Source organism: Sceloporus occidentalis, unplaced genomic scaffold, assembly GCF_023333645.1.
Source record: "Sceloporus occidentalis isolate IW3139 unplaced genomic scaffold, rSceOcc1.0.p SCAF_15, whole genome shotgun sequence".
NCBI classification, from domain to species: domain Eukaryota; kingdom Metazoa; phylum Chordata; class Lepidosauria; order Squamata; family Phrynosomatidae; genus Sceloporus; species Sceloporus occidentalis.
Window position 1 is genome coordinate 12,375,488 of NW_028316995.1, and position 20,525 is coordinate 12,396,012.

General features: G+C 39.0%; 1 protein-coding gene across 2 annotated transcripts; it reads left to right on the top strand.

The window, feature by feature from the left end:
* The first annotated feature begins 242 nt into the window (after positions 1 to 242).
* Positions 243 to 19,245, top strand: LOC149303257 (vacuolar protein sorting-associated protein 54-like). 2 transcript variants are annotated; one of them, XM_089481520.1, is made up of 22 exons: positions 243 to 378; positions 718 to 959; positions 1,490 to 1,558; positions 2,000 to 2,044; positions 3,074 to 3,205; positions 3,504 to 3,889; positions 5,041 to 5,167; positions 5,256 to 5,363; positions 5,535 to 5,590; positions 6,296 to 6,392; positions 7,632 to 7,975; positions 8,556 to 8,685; positions 9,701 to 9,882; positions 12,171 to 12,283; positions 12,625 to 12,688; positions 12,785 to 12,890; positions 13,763 to 13,850; positions 15,099 to 15,220; positions 15,471 to 15,551; positions 16,962 to 17,069; positions 17,703 to 17,797; positions 19,140 to 19,245. In XM_089481520.1, the coding sequence occupies exons 1-22, from the start codon at positions 243 to 245 to the stop codon at positions 19,243 to 19,245; spliced, it is 2,937 nt and encodes a 978-aa protein (XP_089337646.1). The 2 variants fall into 2 exon arrangements, with proteins under 2 accessions (XP_089337646.1, XP_089337647.1); XM_089481521.1 differs by having other exon boundaries at positions 754 to 959.
* The last annotated feature ends 1,280 nt before the right edge of the window (positions 19,246 to 20,525 follow it).

Below are 20,525 nucleotides of genomic sequence, written 5' to 3' on the forward strand. Positions count from 1 at the left end.
TCTGACGTTCTGTACAAAGGTTTTAAAGAGAGACGTTGCCTTCTGGTTATTTTCTGAACTCAGGGATTCACGGAATACATTGTGTAGCCATGTTAAACATGGGCTATCGGCAAGTAACTAAAGATAAGCCAAAACATTATCCATGCCAGTGGGTTTGTAAAACAACCCTACGAAATGTGACCTGAAAGAAAATGTACAGTTATCAATTATTTTTATTTGCGCAGGTTCACTTCATGTATTCGATGGATTCCAATCATAGTTCTCCACTAGTGCCTCACTCAAACAACAGCAAAGCTTTCTACAAAAAGGGACTGGAGCCTGCACAACAAGTTGGGTTAGTGAGATCACTCCCCGATGTCTGCCCCAAGGAGCCAACAGGTAATTCTTAACAACAAGTCACTCTCTTTAAGTCCATTTCCCCGTTTTTAAAACTACTTTTAAACTGAAATGTCCCTTCTTTTGATCTGTGCTAGATCTGCCGATAGTTGAACTTCTTCAGCTTTCATAAAATATACCTCCTTAGGTCCTTAATGGGTCCTACACAGACTGCAGATTATGTAACATGAAGGCTCTTCTTTAAATGAAAGATATAAAATAGTTGTATTTCAGTATCGTGGTGTTTCTTGATTCTACTGTTTTATTCTTATAAGTAGAATCACTGTATTCCATGTGGAAGGTAAGCACAACAACTATTTGCTTATCTCCCTCTCCTCACAGGTGATGCTCACAGTTTGTGTGATGAACCATCTGTAGTTGCAGATCAGCACAAGTGGACCATCTACCATTCCAAAGTGAACCTTCCAGCAGCATTAAATGACCCTCGTCTTGCAAAAAGAGAGTCTGATTTCTTCACTAAGACATGGGGTCAAGACTTTGTGGAGACAGAAGTGTTGCCCTCTCCCTACCTCCCGGCCATCACCAAGGAAAACTTTTCTTTATACAGGGAGCAAACTACACTGGTGAGACGCATTTCAATTTAGGAAGGCGGGTATTTAGGCATGTGTGCGATAAGCAAAAGCCTGTCCCAAACATAAGACCTGAGACCAAGTAATCGCTTTTTGGAGTCTGGATGTAAGCTACACAGAATGTGTTGTGCTGTAAGGGGTGTCTGGACTAGAAAATTAGCCACATGGTTAGGTTACAATTTTCCTGCTCAATTGTCTAACTTCATTAATGCAGTCTAACACGCCTAACGAACATTGTCACTTCAATGGCAAGTCTGAAGAGGAGTTTTCTTTCAAGATACTCTAATCCTTTTACAGTACTTTTAAATAACTCCGTTTCATCAGGCTGGCTCAGCTTGGGTATTTCTGGCTGCCTGTTATGCGTATCCAGTAATCGTTTGAGATCTTGACACTAACATTTTAGAATGGAGTATGTGGCCATCTTTTCTGGTTTTATTGCAAAGAGAGAGTGAAATATAGGTGTGTTTTCAAAGAAATATCTATTTCGAGATTATATAATTAACTTTTTCTATTTGCTGTTTCAGAGAGAAAAGAGTCATGAGAAGTGGAAGACAATATGCCCTCCCAAGGGGGATTTTGACAGGACAGCCTTGACGCAGTCACTTGGTACACTTTTTGATTATTGAAGGAAAAAAAAAAAACCAAACATTTTAAAAAAAGAACAAAAAAGTTTATATTTAGGAGCAAGTGCTAAAATGAGCGCTGTATCTTCCCAAAGATCCTGGGATGGAAAGAGTTAATACAACAATTAAAAATAAAACATAAAAACATTGGGTATCTCTAAACTCAGGACAAATATTAGAATCTATTTTGCAGGTTTTTTTTATAGACGAGTAGAAGATTTTTCAAATAGAAGTCTGTCAAATCTTTGCTTTGGCAGGATTCTCCCATTTTTGTTAAATAACTTTTCAGCAGAATGTTATGACCTGCTGATATCGCTGACATACCCGAAGTAAACTAAAGTAGAATGTGAATCTTTATTGTGATTCCAGTCTTTTAATTGTATGCTAACATATATTTTTTTGTTTGTTTTTTATACAGCAAACAAATCCAGGGGTGATTTGGAACAAGTACCTAAGGTATTGTTATTAACTTTGTTAAAATAGTTTTGTAAGAAAATGATCTGGTGGTTTGCTATTTATTTCCTTTACAAACTCCGTACAAATTGGCGTTTTCCTGTTGCTTTTGCAAATGGGACTTGTGCCCATGCAAGGAAATTCTGAAACCGATGTTGAGTCTGTTTAAAAAGCAATTTGAAAAAATAGGTATGTCCGTTACTACTAATTACCTAAAAACATCAGATTTGCTTCCCCCGTAATATTACTAGTGTTTAATTGAAAAAATAAAACATCGCTGTCCACTTTTCTCACGCAGGATGTGATTAAATAATTTGGGGTGCATTTTCTCATTATTCCGCCTTCCTGTTTAACATAGTTAATTGAAAATTGAATTTCTGACGTAACTTTGAAAAGATAACAAAACGTGTTATTCTTAGCCCATCGGATTCTGCGCTCGTTTTAATGCAGGCATGTCCAAACTTTTTTCGCAGAGTGCCAGATTTGATGAAGTGAACATGTGCGAGGGCCGACCATTTTGCCTGACATTGTTTGAACCGTTAAAATTAAATGCAGATTAACTATTTTATGCAAAGTTTTTTGAAAACGGCATACTTTTCATTTTGTGACTTGGATGACAAATCTAAACAGGTGTTAAATCACTCTGCCTTTAATATCAAAAAAACAGATCTATATTTGGGCAACTTATCTGTGGGGCCTTATCAGTCCGGAATACGGGCCGCAATTGGCCCTCGGGCCGGACTTTGGACATGCCTGTTTTAATGTAATGATAATATATTACAATAAAATGCTAAACCATAAAATTAGGTATGTGCTAACCCAATAGAGTTTATTATCGTAAATGCCGGTGTTTTTGCTAATCTAAGGTTTACGTTCCTTTTTTTCATTGCTTTGTAATTTTCTGGTTTTTTTCATTGCTTTGTAATGTTGCTTCCATATCCTGTGAGTAAGTGTAAATGATTGTGTTGTGGTGATTTTGCACAGCTTTACATTGTGTATTGTGTATTAATGATACTATCTTTTGCTTTGCAGATTTTTATGAAACCAGACTTTGCCTTGGAGGATTCCTTAACGTTTAATGCGGTTTTACCATGGTCTCATTTTAGTACTACCGGAGGAAAAGGGACAAGAGATGCAGCCTCTTCCAAACTGCTTCAAGAGAAGGTGTGTGTCTTAAAGATAGTAACTGATTCTCTCTTGAAACATGTCTAATTTCCATTGAAATAGTAATATGTAACCATACAAAACTTGGTACCAGGTGCCTTTTAAAAACTGCTATTTCCTTTCCATTCTTGGGATTATGGAGTTGGTATGTTAATGAGCTGGTCTGTGGAGACATAGGTGTTATCTGCTCATACTATATATAAACATTATGACTTCCATTGAGGTGGTGGTAAGAAAGATACCATCCACATTACAATATCTTATCTTGTACATTCTAAATGATGCTTATTCTTTGCAGCTGAGCCACTACTTGGATATTATTGAGGTGAACATCGCCCACCAAATCTCTCTGCGATCTGAAGCATTCTTCCATGCTATGACCTCCCAGCACGAGCTGCAGGACTACCTCAGGAAGACCTCCCAGGCCGTAAAAATGCTTCGGGACAAAATCTCGCAGATCGACAGAGTTATGTGTGAAGGATCCCTGCGAATCCTACGGCAAGCACTGACCAGGAATAACTGCATTAAAGTGTACAATAAGCTCAAATTAATGGCTACGGTGCATCAAACTCAGCCTACTGTACAACTACTGTTATCCACTTCTGAATACGTCGGGGCTCTGGACTTAATAGCAACAACACAAGAGGTCTTGCAACAAGAACTGCAGGGCATTCACAGTTTTCGGTGAGTAACGACACAAAAATCTTCTTTGCGAACGAAGTTCCAAGTTTTTTCCTTAAAATGGGTTAGATCTAGAAACGTAGAGGCTAACAGCGAGTAGGGGAGTATTTTGTTATGAGGGAAAATATGTGGAGGAGCCGTATAATGAAGGGTGTTATATGTTAGTAGAAAGATTTTAAATGTAGTTATTGAGGTAATATGGAACCAGAGTGGGGAAGCGCTTTTTCAGTAAAGTAAAACTTCCTAACATTACATCTAAACAGGTAAGCAGTGGGTCTGCAGTCTTTAAGCTAAAACCACCAGGATCCTCAGCCAGCTGACGTCCTAACAGTCAGACAGCCTAATTACCAACAGTCATATCCCTTAACATTGGTGGTGTTTGAACTGTAGTGGCAAAAAAATTATTTCTCTTATTTTTACTATCCAAAAATATGCACCTGAATCAGCATAGCTGGTAATTAGCAATAGTTTATTCATTTTAATTACCTGCATCTCAATGTGCTTTCATATCACACACTTTCGTATACACACTTATGCTAACATGCAAACAGTTACACACATTCATGCTTGCATACATACTCTCACTCTAACATGCGCATACATACATACATACATACATACTCCCTCGCTTACCCTCACAATCAACCTCTTATCTCATTCATAGCCTTCTTTATGGCTACTCGCACTTGATGCTCTTTGTCCCAGCAGCCTTGTTTTTACTGCAGGGTTGCAGAACATCATGTTATGTGATCCCTCTATGCTTCTCTGCACCAAAGCCCTCCCTCGTCTGGTCCAACATTGTTAACAAAGGGCCAGTCCCTGGCCCTTTGTGGGCAATTTTGAACCTAAAGTAAGGTTCACATAAGAAAATTAGAATTTCTTGATCTTGTCGTTGTGCATGTTGCATGGCGTAATGTTGCATTGGTTGTTACGTGAATAGTTTAGGAGCCAGATGTTTATTAATGCATTCATAGACTACTCAAAATGGATGGGCACCAGCAATAACTATTTTAGCAGACATGAAACTGTTTAATTTGTAAACCCTGATATGTTAAATTCACATAATGTAAGACACTGATTTAGTAGCTTGCTTTCGCAAAGCAATAGCTCACATCCTTCTGTGTTGAATTTTGATGCATTGTTTGTTTTTTTAGGCACCTTGGGTCACAGCTCTGTGAACTGGAAAAATTAATTGATAAAATGATTATTGCGGATTTTACGTCATATGCTTGCAATGAGTTAAACAGGCCTTTAGAAGAAGACTGCCATGTAATGGAAGAGGTACCCAAGAAAATGACCTAACACCATGAGTAAATGGGTTTGTTGCAGTATTGTTATTGTGGATTCTAATTTTAATTATTTTCTCCAGGAGAGACTCGTGTCCTTGGTCTTTGGCCTATTGAAGCAGAGGAAGCTTAATTTCTTTGAAATCTATGCAAATGAAATGATGATGACGGCAAAAAACGTAATCAAACAGGTACTAAATACTGTGTTTTAAAAGCAGGTGTCATTATTTGCCATCACTGTGTTAGTGAAATACATAGTAATTCCCATACAGGCTTTGTGTAGCACAGGTCAACACAAAATATATACATGTTAGTGATAAAGGCTAATATTGCATTTAACTTTGTTTTGTTTTTCTTTTTAGTGTGTGGTCAACACCTTATCACAGAATGATGACATTGATTCTGAGATTGTTACCAAGTAAATATTCCTTATTTGTTGGCAAATATTTGTGACCGTCTCTGTTGTCTAATTTGTGTATGTGTTGTTTGTGTGTTTTTTTCTTTTTTGTCCCAGTTGTGGCTTGAAGCAGCTAGTCGCTTTCTGGAATATGCACCTATTACAATCAACGGGAGAGAGCTTTCCGCACATAAACAGGGATGGGAGGGGGCATGTTAATTTGAAAGGGACGTTATAATATGCCTATGATGGCTGGAATGTGGCTTTAAATGGTATTTTACTTTATGTGTATCTTAACACACAGTAAATTAATAAATGAGGAGCAGTTGTGGGGCTTTGTTTAAATGTGCATTTATCATTACAGCAACTAGGTTCAATAATGTCCGCATTATCCTACACAACTTTTGATAGGGTTTATTGCACAGTACGTTAGGTTAGGTTTATGTGTACACCTTGCATGTGGGTACAAAGTTGTTGTGGAAATAGAATTGGCCACATCTTCCCCATTGAACAGTTTTGGAAGTGTGGTACCCCTTTAATGTCTGCACTAGGATACCTAGTGGAAACAGTCTGTACATTTTAGGTGCATGCTGACTGTATCCTATACACATTTTAAGCAATTTCATCCCATATGTGCTATATACCTTAACATAAATCTGCTTGGTAAAACATTGCATGTGTCTTGAACACAACATTCCTTTTAATAAGGTGCTTTTTTTGTTGCAGGCTTGCCGATCAGATTCGGATGTTGAATTTTTCCCAGTGGTTTGACCTGCTGAAGAACATTTTTTTAAAATTTACAGTTTTTCTTCAGAGAGTCAAGGTAAACATTTAATTTTAGCACTACAATACAGAATATGGCTATAACGAGACACCGTTGCTGGCAGCTTTCAGGCCATGGGGCACTCTGAACTAAACTAGGAATCGTACTGTAGCTACAAACAACCCGACCCATCCCGGCATGGGTGGTATCACTGTACTCGGGAGATGTTGCTGAACACACATTATGGTGTTTGACAGTGACCTATACCAGAAGCTGTATATTCGTACCTGAATTAAAATGTGTGTGTGAAAAGAAAAAAAAAACTACCATAAAGTTTATCAAAGGCTGGTGGTAAAATAAGTGCATGGAAAGAGTCAAAATATTAGCATTTGGGGTGTCTAGTTTTCAGAAATATATGGATTTTAGGGGGTAAATTGAACTGACTGGCTTCAACGGTGTCCCAAATAGCACATGGGGGTAGGATGCCCAGTTTTGAAATAGCAAAATACTACTTGTACTTATTGCCCTATAACTTGCACTTTGAGTAAATTATATATTTTTTATAGTGAATTGGATGATATGCTCAAAATAATGGTATCCAAGGCCCTTCTTGTCTTGAAAAAAACCAAATAATATATAACTTGTGTGGGTTCAGTAAATGAGAGAGAAGAAAATAATAGCTAAACACGAGCACCGCAGAAATGTTAAAACAGCCTCGGCCACAAAGGGTACAAAAAATAAAATCGGCAATTGTCACATCCTGCTAGCTCTTTGCGGAACTTGAAGTAGAACACACAAAGGAAAAATGTTACTGGCAATGTCCTCCAATCTTTGTACTAAAGTAACCTCTAGTGGAAAATGTCAAAGATAAGAAGCAATGTAAGCTGAGAGCAGGTAAGGGGATATGAAGTGTGAACACGTCACACAAGTACAGCTGGTTTTATGGCCCGTAGAAATCTACTGCTGTGGCCGGTAGATGGTGACAGAATCTATTATTACAAAACTAGATTATGCGAATGGCTTCCTTCTTTGGGATACTTTTTTCACAACTGGTCTGTAGCATGATTTGAGCTGAGCCAAGGCAAAACCAGATTACACTAAGGAACTGCATAAGGAAGGTCCTTGTGTCCATATGGGCCCTCATAAGGACCAAAACACTATAGTGAGAGTTCGAGCACACCAAACTTTCACTCCAGAGTTAGACTTAATCTTATCTTTAATGAAAATATGTGTATTATGATATTGCTGCCCTTATAGTCTCTTTAAATGTAATAATTAGTTTTACCACTTTCTCTACAGGCGACATTAAATGTCATCCGTTGTGTTGTATTAATGGTCTTGGATAAGAATCAACGAATCCGGGAACAGGAGGTAATGGAAGCTCAGAAAAACTTGGCAAGAGAGAGGGATATGGACAATGAACTGGCTTACTTGACTCATGAAGGCTTGTTTATAAGTGATGCTTTCAGTGAAGGTGAACTTCCCCACGCTGCTTCCAACACTAACTTCCATAGGAATCCATCACCCAGCGGTATCGAACCCTCTGGCATTGATTCAGCGTCTGATCCTGAATGCACTACCGACTCTTCCTCCAGCAAAGAACACACACTGCCTTCAGTTACCCCAGGAGGAGTCGAGATAATGTGAGTTAAGCTAGACTTTGCAGAACTTACCTTATATCGTAAAATTATGGACAACGCAGCAAGGATCATTGAGTTATTTGACATCCCTCTCCTTTAGTTGACTCTACTTAAGGCAAGGTTTATATCACAGTATTCTTCCACATGCTCTGTAGGACCTCCTTCATAATGGGGAGAAGCAGTTTGAGCAGCCGATCACTTGTATGCTATCTAAACTCTGATAGCTTGCCAGCATACATATTATTGGCAAGTGCATCAATGACTTTACAGATACGATTGACCCTGTAAACATTTATCTTACCCATTTATGTAGACATACTTTGAGATAATGCTTTTATGTCTAACGTAGGTTACGTGAAAAGTAAGAACTACACACACACATTTCTCCAAAGGTGTGATGTAGTTGCAAGAGCTGCCATGAATTCTGTAAACAAATGGGATTGTTTCCATTTTTTACACTGGCACATATATGGCACTCAGGCTTAAAGGGAATGTATGAAAGCCATTTGTTTTATTGTTATCTTTATGCAACCGTATGGTTTTATTCTTACATTAGACATTCATTATAGCTTTCTTTTTTCAGAATGAATGAAGATATGAAGCTAACAGACCTAGAACTTGGGAAAGTTGCAAACAACATACAGGAGCTTTTATACAATGCCTCTGATGTCTGCCATGACCGATGCGTCAAGTTTCTGCTTTCAAGATCTAGGGTACATAGAAAGTTGTAGTATTCTTTTGTGAGGTTTTAATATTCTTGTGTGCACTTTAAACTGACAAAAGTTATTGTAGTTTTTAAAACTAGAAATTTTTCAGCTGAGACTTGCATATGCTCCCCAACTGGAAATTAGAATATTAAAGTGTGTGGGGGTGGTTTCAGGTCTTCATATATTAACCCTTTTGTGACCACCGATGTATGTCATGAAAAGAAGACCAGTGACATACCTGGACCAGAGCAGTCAGTCTACAGCTAATTCCCCGCACTTCCATGTATGTGATATATTGCCTGTACAGCCCATCACATACCGTCAGCTTGCAAGCACTGCCTTTGCCTCTGTTCTCTGCCCTCTCCTTGTCACTGTGATTGTGAGCTGTAGTGAGACGGAGCGCAGTAAGAAACCGTGAATTCCTGCGTGCCGATACATTTTCTTTAATGTTTTTAACCTGACCTAAGGGGTTAATTTTGTTTTAATAAATACATTGCTTTAAATATTGTGTAGTTAGCCTAATTGGGTTAGTGGCGTATTAGAATAGGGTAAGGGTTAGGTAGAAAATAAACATAATAAACCAAGAAATGGGGCAATAGGGTGTAGGGTGTTAAATCAGGTTAGGTTACCTAATATATTTTTCGTGGTTTTCCTCATTTATACTAGCCATGTATAATTTAAATACCTGTAAAATAAAATAAAATTATTGCGTATATCAATGTGGTTTTGTAAAATAAAAAACCCACTTCTCTCTGGAAATTAAAAAGACACGGCAAAATAATGAAAATTGCTCTGGTCTTTAATGGGTTAATGCATTAAACATACTAAGTATTGTCGTTGCTATAATGTGATAAACAGTGGAATATTTGTCTCCTGATGGCCAGTTACTGTGATGGCTTAGACCAGTTGTATTGCCCCCAAATATAAGTGAATGAGCTATGTAACCCTTGAAGCTCTGGATCTGCCATGTCTTGTATGTACCCACCGCTCTCGTTTGACTTGCCTTCTCACTTTTCACTAGGATGGTTCTCTTGAAAAGCTAAGCTCCAGCGAGTTTGTGTCCCTGTCTCGCTCGGTCGAAGCATTCGTAATGGACACTGAGAAGATCTGCGGTAGAAGAAGCATGTCGCTTCGAGGGGCCCTTCAAAGCCAAGCAAACAGATTTGTTAACCGCTTCCACGAAGAGAGGAAAACAAAACTGAGGTATAACACACAACTTGCTAGCCTTCTAAATACCAAAAAACAGTTTGCCCCTCTCTGCCTCCGGTCTGCGTTAAATGTTTTATACTGCATAATGAGCGCTGTTTTCCTTTAATGTGTGGCGTATGATTTATTTCATTTTTGTCCTTTGGCGAGTTGATTACGTTTCTCCATAAGTGTGTTAAACTCCTGATAGGTCGGACACTGCTGTGAATTGCTTGTCTCTATAAACTAACCTCAGCAAGCCACAGGAATTCGGTTTCAAAATGGGCTACTGAGCAGGGACAATGTCTCCTTCACGGTGGCCTTCCTAGTAGGTAGCCTTACGAGTAAGCAGCAGCTCATTACTGGCTCCCTGAACGGACAGTTTAATCATTGAAGGGTCCGCGCAGCTATTATATACATTAAAGTGGCCGGAGTATCTCTTTAACTTACAAATAGCATTCTTAATTACTTGTGTTCTTTAAATACTATTCTGAACACAAACAAGAAAATAGTTACTTTCATCTTAAAGAAAAGCCATGAATGGCCTCTATGTGAAAATATTCAGTCTTACATTCATGTGGCATAAGTGGCATGAGGATTTCTGGCCTAGTAGCTGTCTGTAAATAGCTGTGGTCAAGGGAACTTCTATGGTTCAGTTATTGCAATAAAAGGTGTTTCAGAGCTCCTTAACCTCTATGGTCTGGGAGCCTAATGTTATTTGCGTTTTACCTTTCTGTACAGAGACGTAGCCAAAGGTATATTGGCCGCTTTTGAAAATGTTTCATACATATAATTCATCTTTAGGTTCCGGAATTGTATATGGGCAATGTTTATGAATGTGTATGGGCACTTGGACAGGCATATATGTGTGTCTGTATAGGGCAGGTGTGTATATGTGTGTGTATGGGCACGCGCATATAAGGGCAGTGTATGTGTGTGTATATAAGGAGTGTATTTGTCTTTATAGTGTATACGTCTGTGTAAGTATGTGCAAGGGCAGTGTATATTTATGGGGAGGCATGTGTGTGTGAGCAGTTTATGTATGTTTGGGCAGGCGTGTATAAGGGTAGTGCATATGTGTGAGTACTGGCAAGTGTGTATGTGCAGGCAATTGCAGCGTATATGTGTGTTTTTGTGGGCAGGCATGCGTAAGAGCAGTGCATATGTGTGTGTATGAGCAGGCATGTCGTACTTAAAGGGAAGAGAATGATTCCCTGTAACACATGTTTAACAAGGGGCACCTAGGGTTAAATCCGGGGCTATTTCTGGTTAAAATGAGTGCGTGTCACTGTATGTAGCATTTAGACACAAGAGAATATTGCGGGGTTCTACTTGGTCTAGGGCATCACTAATACAAAGCGTCACATGTTAAATCTAGGGGTAGGCAGAGTAAGTGAAGGATGTGTTTGAATGTGTGTCTGGGTGTGATAGCGTATGTTTGTGGGTATGTTATTGTGCATATCTGTTTTTATGGGTATGTTGGTATGTTTCCAGGTGTGTTATGGTGGGCATGTGTCTAGGTATATTAGGGTGGGAATGTTTTGGGATGTATTATTGTGTATGTATGTTTTTCAAGTGTTTAAGTGTGTGGATATGTTCCTGTGTGCATGACGTGTTAGGAGTCTTAGATGGATCCCTCAATACATCATAGTAGTCTCTGTGGCCGTGTCCAGTGCGGTCCATCTGTGGTTGTAAGATTTTTCTGTTTCTGTGGGAATTTTCTCCCATTCATCCAGTAGAACGTTTTATGAGCTGAAGGTGATAGACCAAGACATTTTGGACAACACTATGCTTCTAATTTTGTGGGAACAGTTTTGGGGACAGTCCTTTTCTATTCCATCATGACTGTGCCCCAGTGTACAAAACAAGGTCCATAAAGGCATGGTTGCAAAAATTCCCCACAGAAACTCTCCAAAATCTTGTGGAAATCGTTCCCAGAAGAGTGGAAGTCGTTATAGCTGCAAAGGGGGCCAACTACATATTAATGTCTATGTATTTATAATGCAATGTCATAAAAGTCCCTGTTGGTGAAATGGTCAGGTATACCCTACCAGTAAAAATGCTATCCCCCCCAGATTTTTAGGGGTTCCTATGCCCATGCGATTAGTTAGAATAATGGTTTTAATTTAGAAAAGCTAAGAGATGTGATGTCAACAAGTACCCCTTTCGGTAAGTCTAGCATTGACTATTTTTTGGATACTTTCCATTGCTTTTTGTTATTTTAAATCACATTGTCATGTTACCTATAATCAGTTTTATGGCAAACTATAAGTGTTCCACAGGATAACTTTTTCAATTATTTTCAGTCTCCTATTAGATAATGAGCGCTGGAAACAAGCTGATGTCCCTGCAGAATTTCAGGATCTGGTGGATTCTATAACAGATGGCAAAATAATTTTACCTGAAAAAAAGCCTGCATGTGAGTCCTGGTGCTACGTGTCTTTCAGATCACGCTTCATTATTTACTTAATGCACTTCCCGTTCATTCTCTTTGACTCCTAACCTAGTCTGATGTCAACTAATAACGGTGTCCAAAATGTTTAGTGCCTTGTGTGCCGTTATCGATCGTTCTTACATCCGCATCACTGAGCAGAGGACGTATCGATAACTTTGACCTTCAGCAGATGCCACATATCTAAGGCCATGAACAATTTGCAATCCTGTTTGTTTCCTTAGAAAGGCCAGATGCCCAGGGTGGTAAAACAGGGTGCTAGTTGTGCTGTCAGCGTATTAATGGTTATTTTTGTTTTCTGTGAATAGGTACAGAAGAAAGGAAACCCACCGATTTTCTTACGGTCGATGGTCAGAAATACGCTGTTGTTGGGTAATGAGCACTTCTTTATTGCATGCGAATGGAATGAAACACTAACACGATCATGTTTTAGATTGTAACATGGATACAACTTCTCATTTCTTGCAGCACTGTCCTTATCTTAATCAGGATCATTTTGGAGTATTGCAGCTGTGTAGATGATATCCCCTCTATTACAACTGATATGCTAACTCGTCTGACTGAGCTTCTGAAGGTGAGGCTTTTTTATGGCTTACCTTAATTGCTTTCTAGGCAGTTTTTATGTTCATTGTCCTGGGGATTTACAGTTTGCACTCACACGTGGCTTCATTTTTTTCCTTCTCTGGTGATTCCTGAGGATCTGTCTAAGATCCTCCATCCTGTTAATTTGTGTGACTTTTCTTCCAGTGGAATATGTTTTGTTGACTCCACATAAATAAACCCACTTGCCCATTTCTTTTATGGTCATCATACATGTAGGTAAACGTAAAGCTCCACCGTATAGCATCACAAATTCCATATTGTTATGGATCTCCTTCTGTGTACCGACCAATTCGTAATGGTGAGTTTTAAAAGATCTCTTGTCTTTGGCGGAATTAGATGATGGTTGGAGTGTCCATGTAAAGTCTATTGGACCTTTAATATAGACCATGAAACCCCTGCTATTATTTATCATTATTATATTTTATATAGTGCAAACAATATACGCAGCCAAATGCATCTTCCTGCACATGATGAGCGCTGGCTCTGCTGAACACCGCATGCAATGATGCAGTGATTTCAATGGGAGCATTTTCCTGCCACCGATTGGCTGCTTTAAGCTGTCAAATGGCAACACGTGGATCCGAAGAATATTATCACATTCACTAAACATGACCTTTTAAGAAAAAAAAAAAAAATCATGTTATTCAAATGACAAAGTACCCTTCTCCAGTGATACTAGGCTTTACTGGGTTCTGTTCTGTGTAATTATATGTGAACACAGTGGCTGAATAGAGTTGGGTTACACAGCTCACCTTTATGGAAGAAAAACTTTAATTTTGTCATTCTAGTCTGTTTCTTTAAATGCATTTGTTTTGAATATTGTTTCTGTTTGCATTGGGTCAGTACTTCAATTCACGGAGTTGTCAGTTAGTTTTGGGAGCTGGAGCATTGCAAGTTGTTGGACTGAAGACGATAACCACCAAAAACTTAGGTAAATCTTTAATTTTCCAAAGTACATTTGGTTATACACTCATCACACATCATGTCACTTAACCATTGTCTGTATCTATGTAATCAATAGAATTATTAAAAAGATATTGTATAAAATACCTAATCTATCCATTCAGTGTGTGTGTGTATATTTATATATATATAATGTGTATGTGTGTGTATATATATATATATATATATATATATATATATATATATATTGGGACACCTGACCATTACACCATCAGGGGCTTTTATGACATCATATTCTAAATACATAGGCATTAATATGCAGCTATAACAGCTTCCAGTCTTCTGGATTTTGGAGGGTTTCTGTGGGGATTTTTGCCCATTCATCCAGTAGAGTATTTCGGAGGTCAGGTACTGATGTTGGACGAGAAGGCCTGACTCGCAGTGTCCCTTCCGGTTCTTCCCAAAGGTGTTCGGTTGGGTTTATGTCAGGGCACTGAGTTCTTCCTCACCAAACTCATCCAGCCATGTCTTTATGGAGCTTGCTTTGTGCGCTGGGACACAGTCATGCTGGAATAGAGAAGAGCCTTCCCCAAACTGTTCACATAAAGTTAGAAGCAGAGCATTGTCCAAAATGTTTTGGAATGCTAAAGGAGATATACGTTTGCACAATGTCTCCAGCTTCTGAACAGTTGTTCTTAACCCTTATTAAATGACCGTTTATCTTTTATGGGTTATCTCATCTTGGGCCGGTTTTAGAGACTGATCCCACTGAACTCCTTTCTGCGCATGTAGGGTCTCTTTAGACACCGCTGGAAATCTCACGCAAGCCATCGCGGCAGCTGGCTGCCATTGCGTGCATGCACACGGCTGAGCAGGAGATGCAATACAAATAGCTTGGGGAGGGAGCAGCAAATGCATTGAGAAATCCATCAGAATACCTCCGTGCGTTTGCATGCAAAAAAACATTGGTACTCCATGATGATGCCACTAGAGGGACAGAGACAACTTTTTTTTCTTGATGATAATTTTCCTAATTTCCTAAAAATATGCACATTCTGGTTGTGTTGTAGATTGTTTTACAAAAATGTTTACCACCTCATCATTCAGTGCCTTGATCTGAGATTGATTGCACCCTAATATATGTTTTTGTAGACTATATATTGGTTTGGTCCAACGCAGGGACGTGTGTGAGCGTGCTGTACCATTTAAGACCCTTTAACAGATCCCGATAGGCGCACGTCTGCCGTAGCACTGACAGTATTTGTCTTTTCTGCAGCTCTCTCCTCGCGTTGCTTACAGCTCATAGTACACTACATTCCTATGATTAGAGCGCATATTGAAGCTCGTATGCAGCCCAAGCAATATATCATGCTACGTCAATTTGACCACATCACTAAGGTAATTTAATGCTCTTTCTGCAATAATAATTGTTATACTCATGAAATGACGAGTGGCTATAGGCATGTATATTGAAGAAATATATGCAGGTGTGTAATATTTTGTGTAGATGTCTAATGCTTATTACGGTAGGTTTGTAACATTAACCTCTGTTCATGTAGTCGGGAAATGCATATGGATTTGATTAGTTTGGATTAAGTGTGTATTTCGCTGTACATACTATATTGTTATGGTTTTTTTTTTCTCATAGGACTACAATGACCACATAGCAGAAATTTCTGCAAAACTGGTTTCAATAATGGATGGCTTGTTTGATAAGCTTCTATCAAAGGTAATGCCTTAATCTTATAATGCTGTGGTAAAGTTTTATTAAAACGTATGTTTTGGTACAGAAAGAGATGCCCGTCATACATAAAGCGCTCCAATTAATTTCAGTGGGAAGGCTTTACTGACAAGAATCGTCACACCATGGAGGATGTAGCCAGTAGGTAGCGTTCTCTTGGCATCCGCCAAACTCACATTCGCCCATCACACATCCGGATAGTGAAGCTTAATTGATCGTTCCAGAGTATAGATCTCCACTGCTGCAGAGTAGAGTGACAGTTTGCTTTACAGCACTCCAGACGATGCGTGGTATGGCGCGAAGTGACCTTCGTCTGCAGCTGCTCAGCCGTGTAAACCCATTTCATGTATTTCTTGACGTGTGGCGCTTGTGCTGATGTTACAGCCAGAGGCAGTTTGGGTCTCTGTAGTGAGAGATGCTCCGGAGGACAGACCGTTTTTACACACTACGCTCCTCAGCACTCGGCAGCTCTGCTCTGTGAGTGTGAGTGGGTCCAATTCACAAAAATACAACTTACGGTGCAGACCTAGCAGGAGTCAACATTTGCCTATGTGCTTCTTTTTATACATCTGTCAGCAATGAGAACGACTGAAACACCTAAATAAATATAAATATAATATACTATTATTGTTCTATAAGACCACAATCCAAGGAAACCAGGGCAGATTTTCCATTTTTTGGTGAAATGTATATACAGTTGCTGTGACTGTCACACATGTTTCAGCGGTTCTATCAGTAAAGACAATACAATACAATACAATAAGCTCTCGATCTATGTAACGATTCTGATCATCAGCAGGCTGTGCTTTTGTTTTGATTTTAGTAAGTTAATGTGTATGGCGGTCGTGGTATTATAGTTGGAAGGGATTCGCTTTCATTGTTTTCGCTCAGTTGGTGTGTGAAATATCAGACATCTGTCGTTTGTGTGTCGAGCACTTACTCCACGTATTTCTGCTTTTCTGGCGCGCTGAGAAGCCGTAGCACATCCATGCGGTCTCTGAATACACAGAGGACACATACTCCGCCGTCCCTCTCCCACATACCAGTCCCACAATTCACACAAGAATACGTTTCTTTCCAACAATCTATGGACAAAGATTATTTTACAGGAAGCCAAAATCCCCTTGAAGGAGCTGGTTGGGGATCAATGCTTCTGCAGTTATATCGGGCGCACATAGACAAAGGCGTTTCGTATTCAGAATGCTTTGCTAACCCATTGAAACATAATGAACAAGACTGCCGTTTTTTATTTGTGAACCTCGTGCTTTTTTGTATTCCTGTTTAAAGTAAAAAGAATAAGCTTTTTTTGCAGCTTATGATTTCGAGTCAAATCAATGGCATTTTTGTGATGTAGGCTTGTCGTGTGATCATATAAGAGAGTATAATCTTTTCTTACAGTATGAGGTTAAGGCCCCAGTCCCTTCCATGTGCTTCAGAAATATCTGCAAGCAAATGGCAAAAATGCATGAAGCTATCCATGAGATTCTTCCTGAAGAGCAAACACAGGTAAGATCCCTCATAGCTGTCCTAAGGCCTCGAAGACCAAGAGTTTAACGGGAATTTGTTCTGCATAAATCTCGACTAATCTAAAATACAATCGTTTAAAGTGACATGTTTTCTGGGCAACTCTTCAATCCCAAAACCTGCAGTAGTTATAGTTGGAGTGCTTTGGGGGGGGGGGTTGCTTGCCTTACACTGGGGTCTGTCCACTAAAGAGAAAATTGGAACTTTGGAGAAATCTTGATGATTTAAATGTACATTAAGGGTGCCAGCCAATTCATAAGGAAATGTGAAGGAGCTGATTCAGTGGATAACCCCCAATATGTACTAAAATGATGCGTTTCTAAATCAAAAGCATTAAAACTGCCTTAAATATACAGGTAAATGTAACATGAACCTTGAATGTTTTCTCCTTGTCTTAATGAACTGTAAGGCCCATGGAGGTATTTGTACCAATTTCACAAAAAGTTATGAAATACAGCTTGGAAGATGCATATAAAACAGGCATGGCCATGGATGGTGTAATAATACCATATGCACTAGTGTGAGGTGTTCACATAATTGAGTCATTTAGGATGCCTTATTTGCAACATTTGTTTTCATCCAACCCTCATTCTGTTTGTTTTCCTCCCCAAATAGGCACTATTCCTCCGAATTAACACAAGCTGCCGACTTCATTTAAAGAGTCAGCTCTTCCACCTCAATGTCACAAATGATGGAGGACCACAGCATGGGTACGTGGCCAAAGCTATCTGATCCTTTAGGATGCCTTAAATAAATGCCTTATGCCTTTAGAATATATATATATATATATATATATATATATATATATATATATATATATATAATATATATATTCTACTCTCCTGTTTGCAGCCTTGGGGCCCTTAGTCCTGCAAAAGATTTAGGATCTTGAACGATAAGCACTGTGTGTTACTGGAAAGGCTTATTTAATATAATTTATGTTATTCTTATAGATGGGCAGCTTGATAGAAATTGCAAAGTTATATGAATGATATTAATAAGTCGGGAAAGCTGCGCGAAGAACCCCTAAGTGCTCCCAGCAGTTGCAGTTTTCACTGTCCTCGGATATGAGGATATTTTAGTAGTTTAATTAGTACAGAATGCCGTCAGTTCTGATTGATCCTCCTCTGCTTATCGAACAAGATCTTGAAAACCGGTTCTCTTTGTAGTGCTTGATGTAAATTTGGGTCTCTAGATATGACCTGCAATAAGTGTTTAGTTTGCAGAATAATTATATGCATCAATTTACTGACTGCCAATTAAGGCATTTGTAGAGCATGGATCTGGGAATTTCTACTGTTTAATTGTTTTATTGGCCAGTTTTTATGGTTTTTAATTTGCTTTGCGTGTTAAAAGGGGCACTCCAGCCATCGTATGTACTTCAATGCACATGATAACCGTGTGGCCTGTGCTGCAAATCGAGGGACTCGATTGCAGAATCCCCCATATGCATCTACCTCTTCTCTTTGCCCCCCAGTTATTTGTTTTTTTTGTGGTCTCCAATCTGCAAATACATGGGGGGGGGGATTCTGCAGAATTGTCCCTTCCCTCTAGCTGAACACCGCTCCATTCACAAGGTATACTCACCACTCGTCAGCTCCAGTGCTGGCTCAGAGAACGCCATCCCATTGATTTAATTGGGACGACTTTTCTGAATGGCTACCGATAATTTTGAACCACAGAGGAGGATGAGGGAGGCAGCTTCTGATGTTTTTGTTGTTGTTTTGTTTTGCTTTCCATTATGGAGCAACACATATTAGTACATTTTCCTTAGAAGAGGCATCAGGGATATTAGATTGTCCTTTTTAAGCTGTGATTGCTCTAGATGGTAGATGTACTATAGAACAGTGTTTCCTCTACTTATTAATGGTTAATGTAAGTATATCTCCAGTATAAGGTCATGCTTTAAGCCCCGTGTGTGGATTTGAGTATCTTTGATGATATGCAAACTAAAATAACAAGAATCACGCACACATTTTAGAGTATAGTAGAATATAAGTTATCTAACTTTTAAGCAAATTTAGCAATGAAGATTCTTTTGTTTGTTTGCAGATTGGTTGCATCAGACATTGCATTTTACACAGAAAATGTCCAGGCGTTAAAAGGTCTCAAAGGTCTGGATTTAAGCATGGGAGAAATATGGGAGCAGAAGAGGTGATGTCTAACCAAAGGAAGACAACTGAAAGCCAGTAACTTTTATACCACAGAACCGGAAGTCTTACAGGCCAGGGGCAGAAAATCCAAAGACCAAGTCGGTGGCTGCAGCACGAACGTCGGAACCGGACTCTGCCTGGTTCTTGGGGACGGACGTTTAAGATATCCTGCGATGGACGACCGGGCTGTATAACTACTTTGATTTTCTTTGGAAATAGGCTCAGGTTTTTTGGACCAAATCCAAACCAACGCATGGCTGTAACACAGCTTTTCCTTAAGTCTGATGCTCTGTGTATCTTTTTATTATAAAGGGACGATGCTCTATTCAGTTTCAAGAAATGACTTTTCAGATTTGCGTTGGCCAACTATACTGAAGGTGCAGATTGTGTACATCGAAAATCACCAACTTCAAAGGATTTTTTTTCAACCAAAATCGCTTGGTGCCTGTACATCGTATAACTGTATGGCATTAGTCTTAAATAAGAAGGGTTAAGCTGTCAATGCTTAGCTGTCTGCGGGTTCACAGCAAGTCACAAGTTCTTGCTAGGCTGACAGAAGAAGGTTAAGGGAAACATCTTCTCAAGATGACTTTGTTGTCCCTTGGCAGGGTCCTGATAACTTGTCCCATGAACACGGAGGGAGGACTACTTCTGTACAGGTCACATTAGGTGATGTGTTTGGCTACCGCTGCTTAGATTAGTTAAATAGTTTGGGGATAATGCTGTAAACTGCTGGTGTTTTCAATCAGTATTTTTGTAAAATATTTTTTAAAATTAAGGTATTTTTGCCTTTACTATATATATATATATAGTGAGGTGAAAGTATTTATTTGCAGTATCTGCTAAGGAGGTTGATATTTTCCGATTGTGTTTTTTTAAGTAGATTCAACTGTTCTTTTTCTTATTATTAATAATTGTTACTTGTCGGATTGTGGTGTTTATATTTAATTAGATTTTCTTTTGTTTTGCAGTTTTTAATCCTTAAACATTCTAAAGTGCCTGTTTTAACAGATTAACTGAACCCAACGGCTCATTCTGGTATTTTTGATAGAGAGTAACAGCGCTCCAGTATTAAGTGCCTGTGTCAGTTTTCCTACAAATGTATTTTTGTTATTTTGTGTCTACCCTTAAACCTTTTTATATATGTTTTTTTTCTTTGAATTTTGCTGCTATACATTCATCAATATGCTTGTCAGTTTGCCGTCAAGCACAAAGCTTGCACTCATTCTGGTACCTTTCAGATGCGTCCCCTCGTGTCTGTATGGCTGGGGGTTGAAGTGCGTTC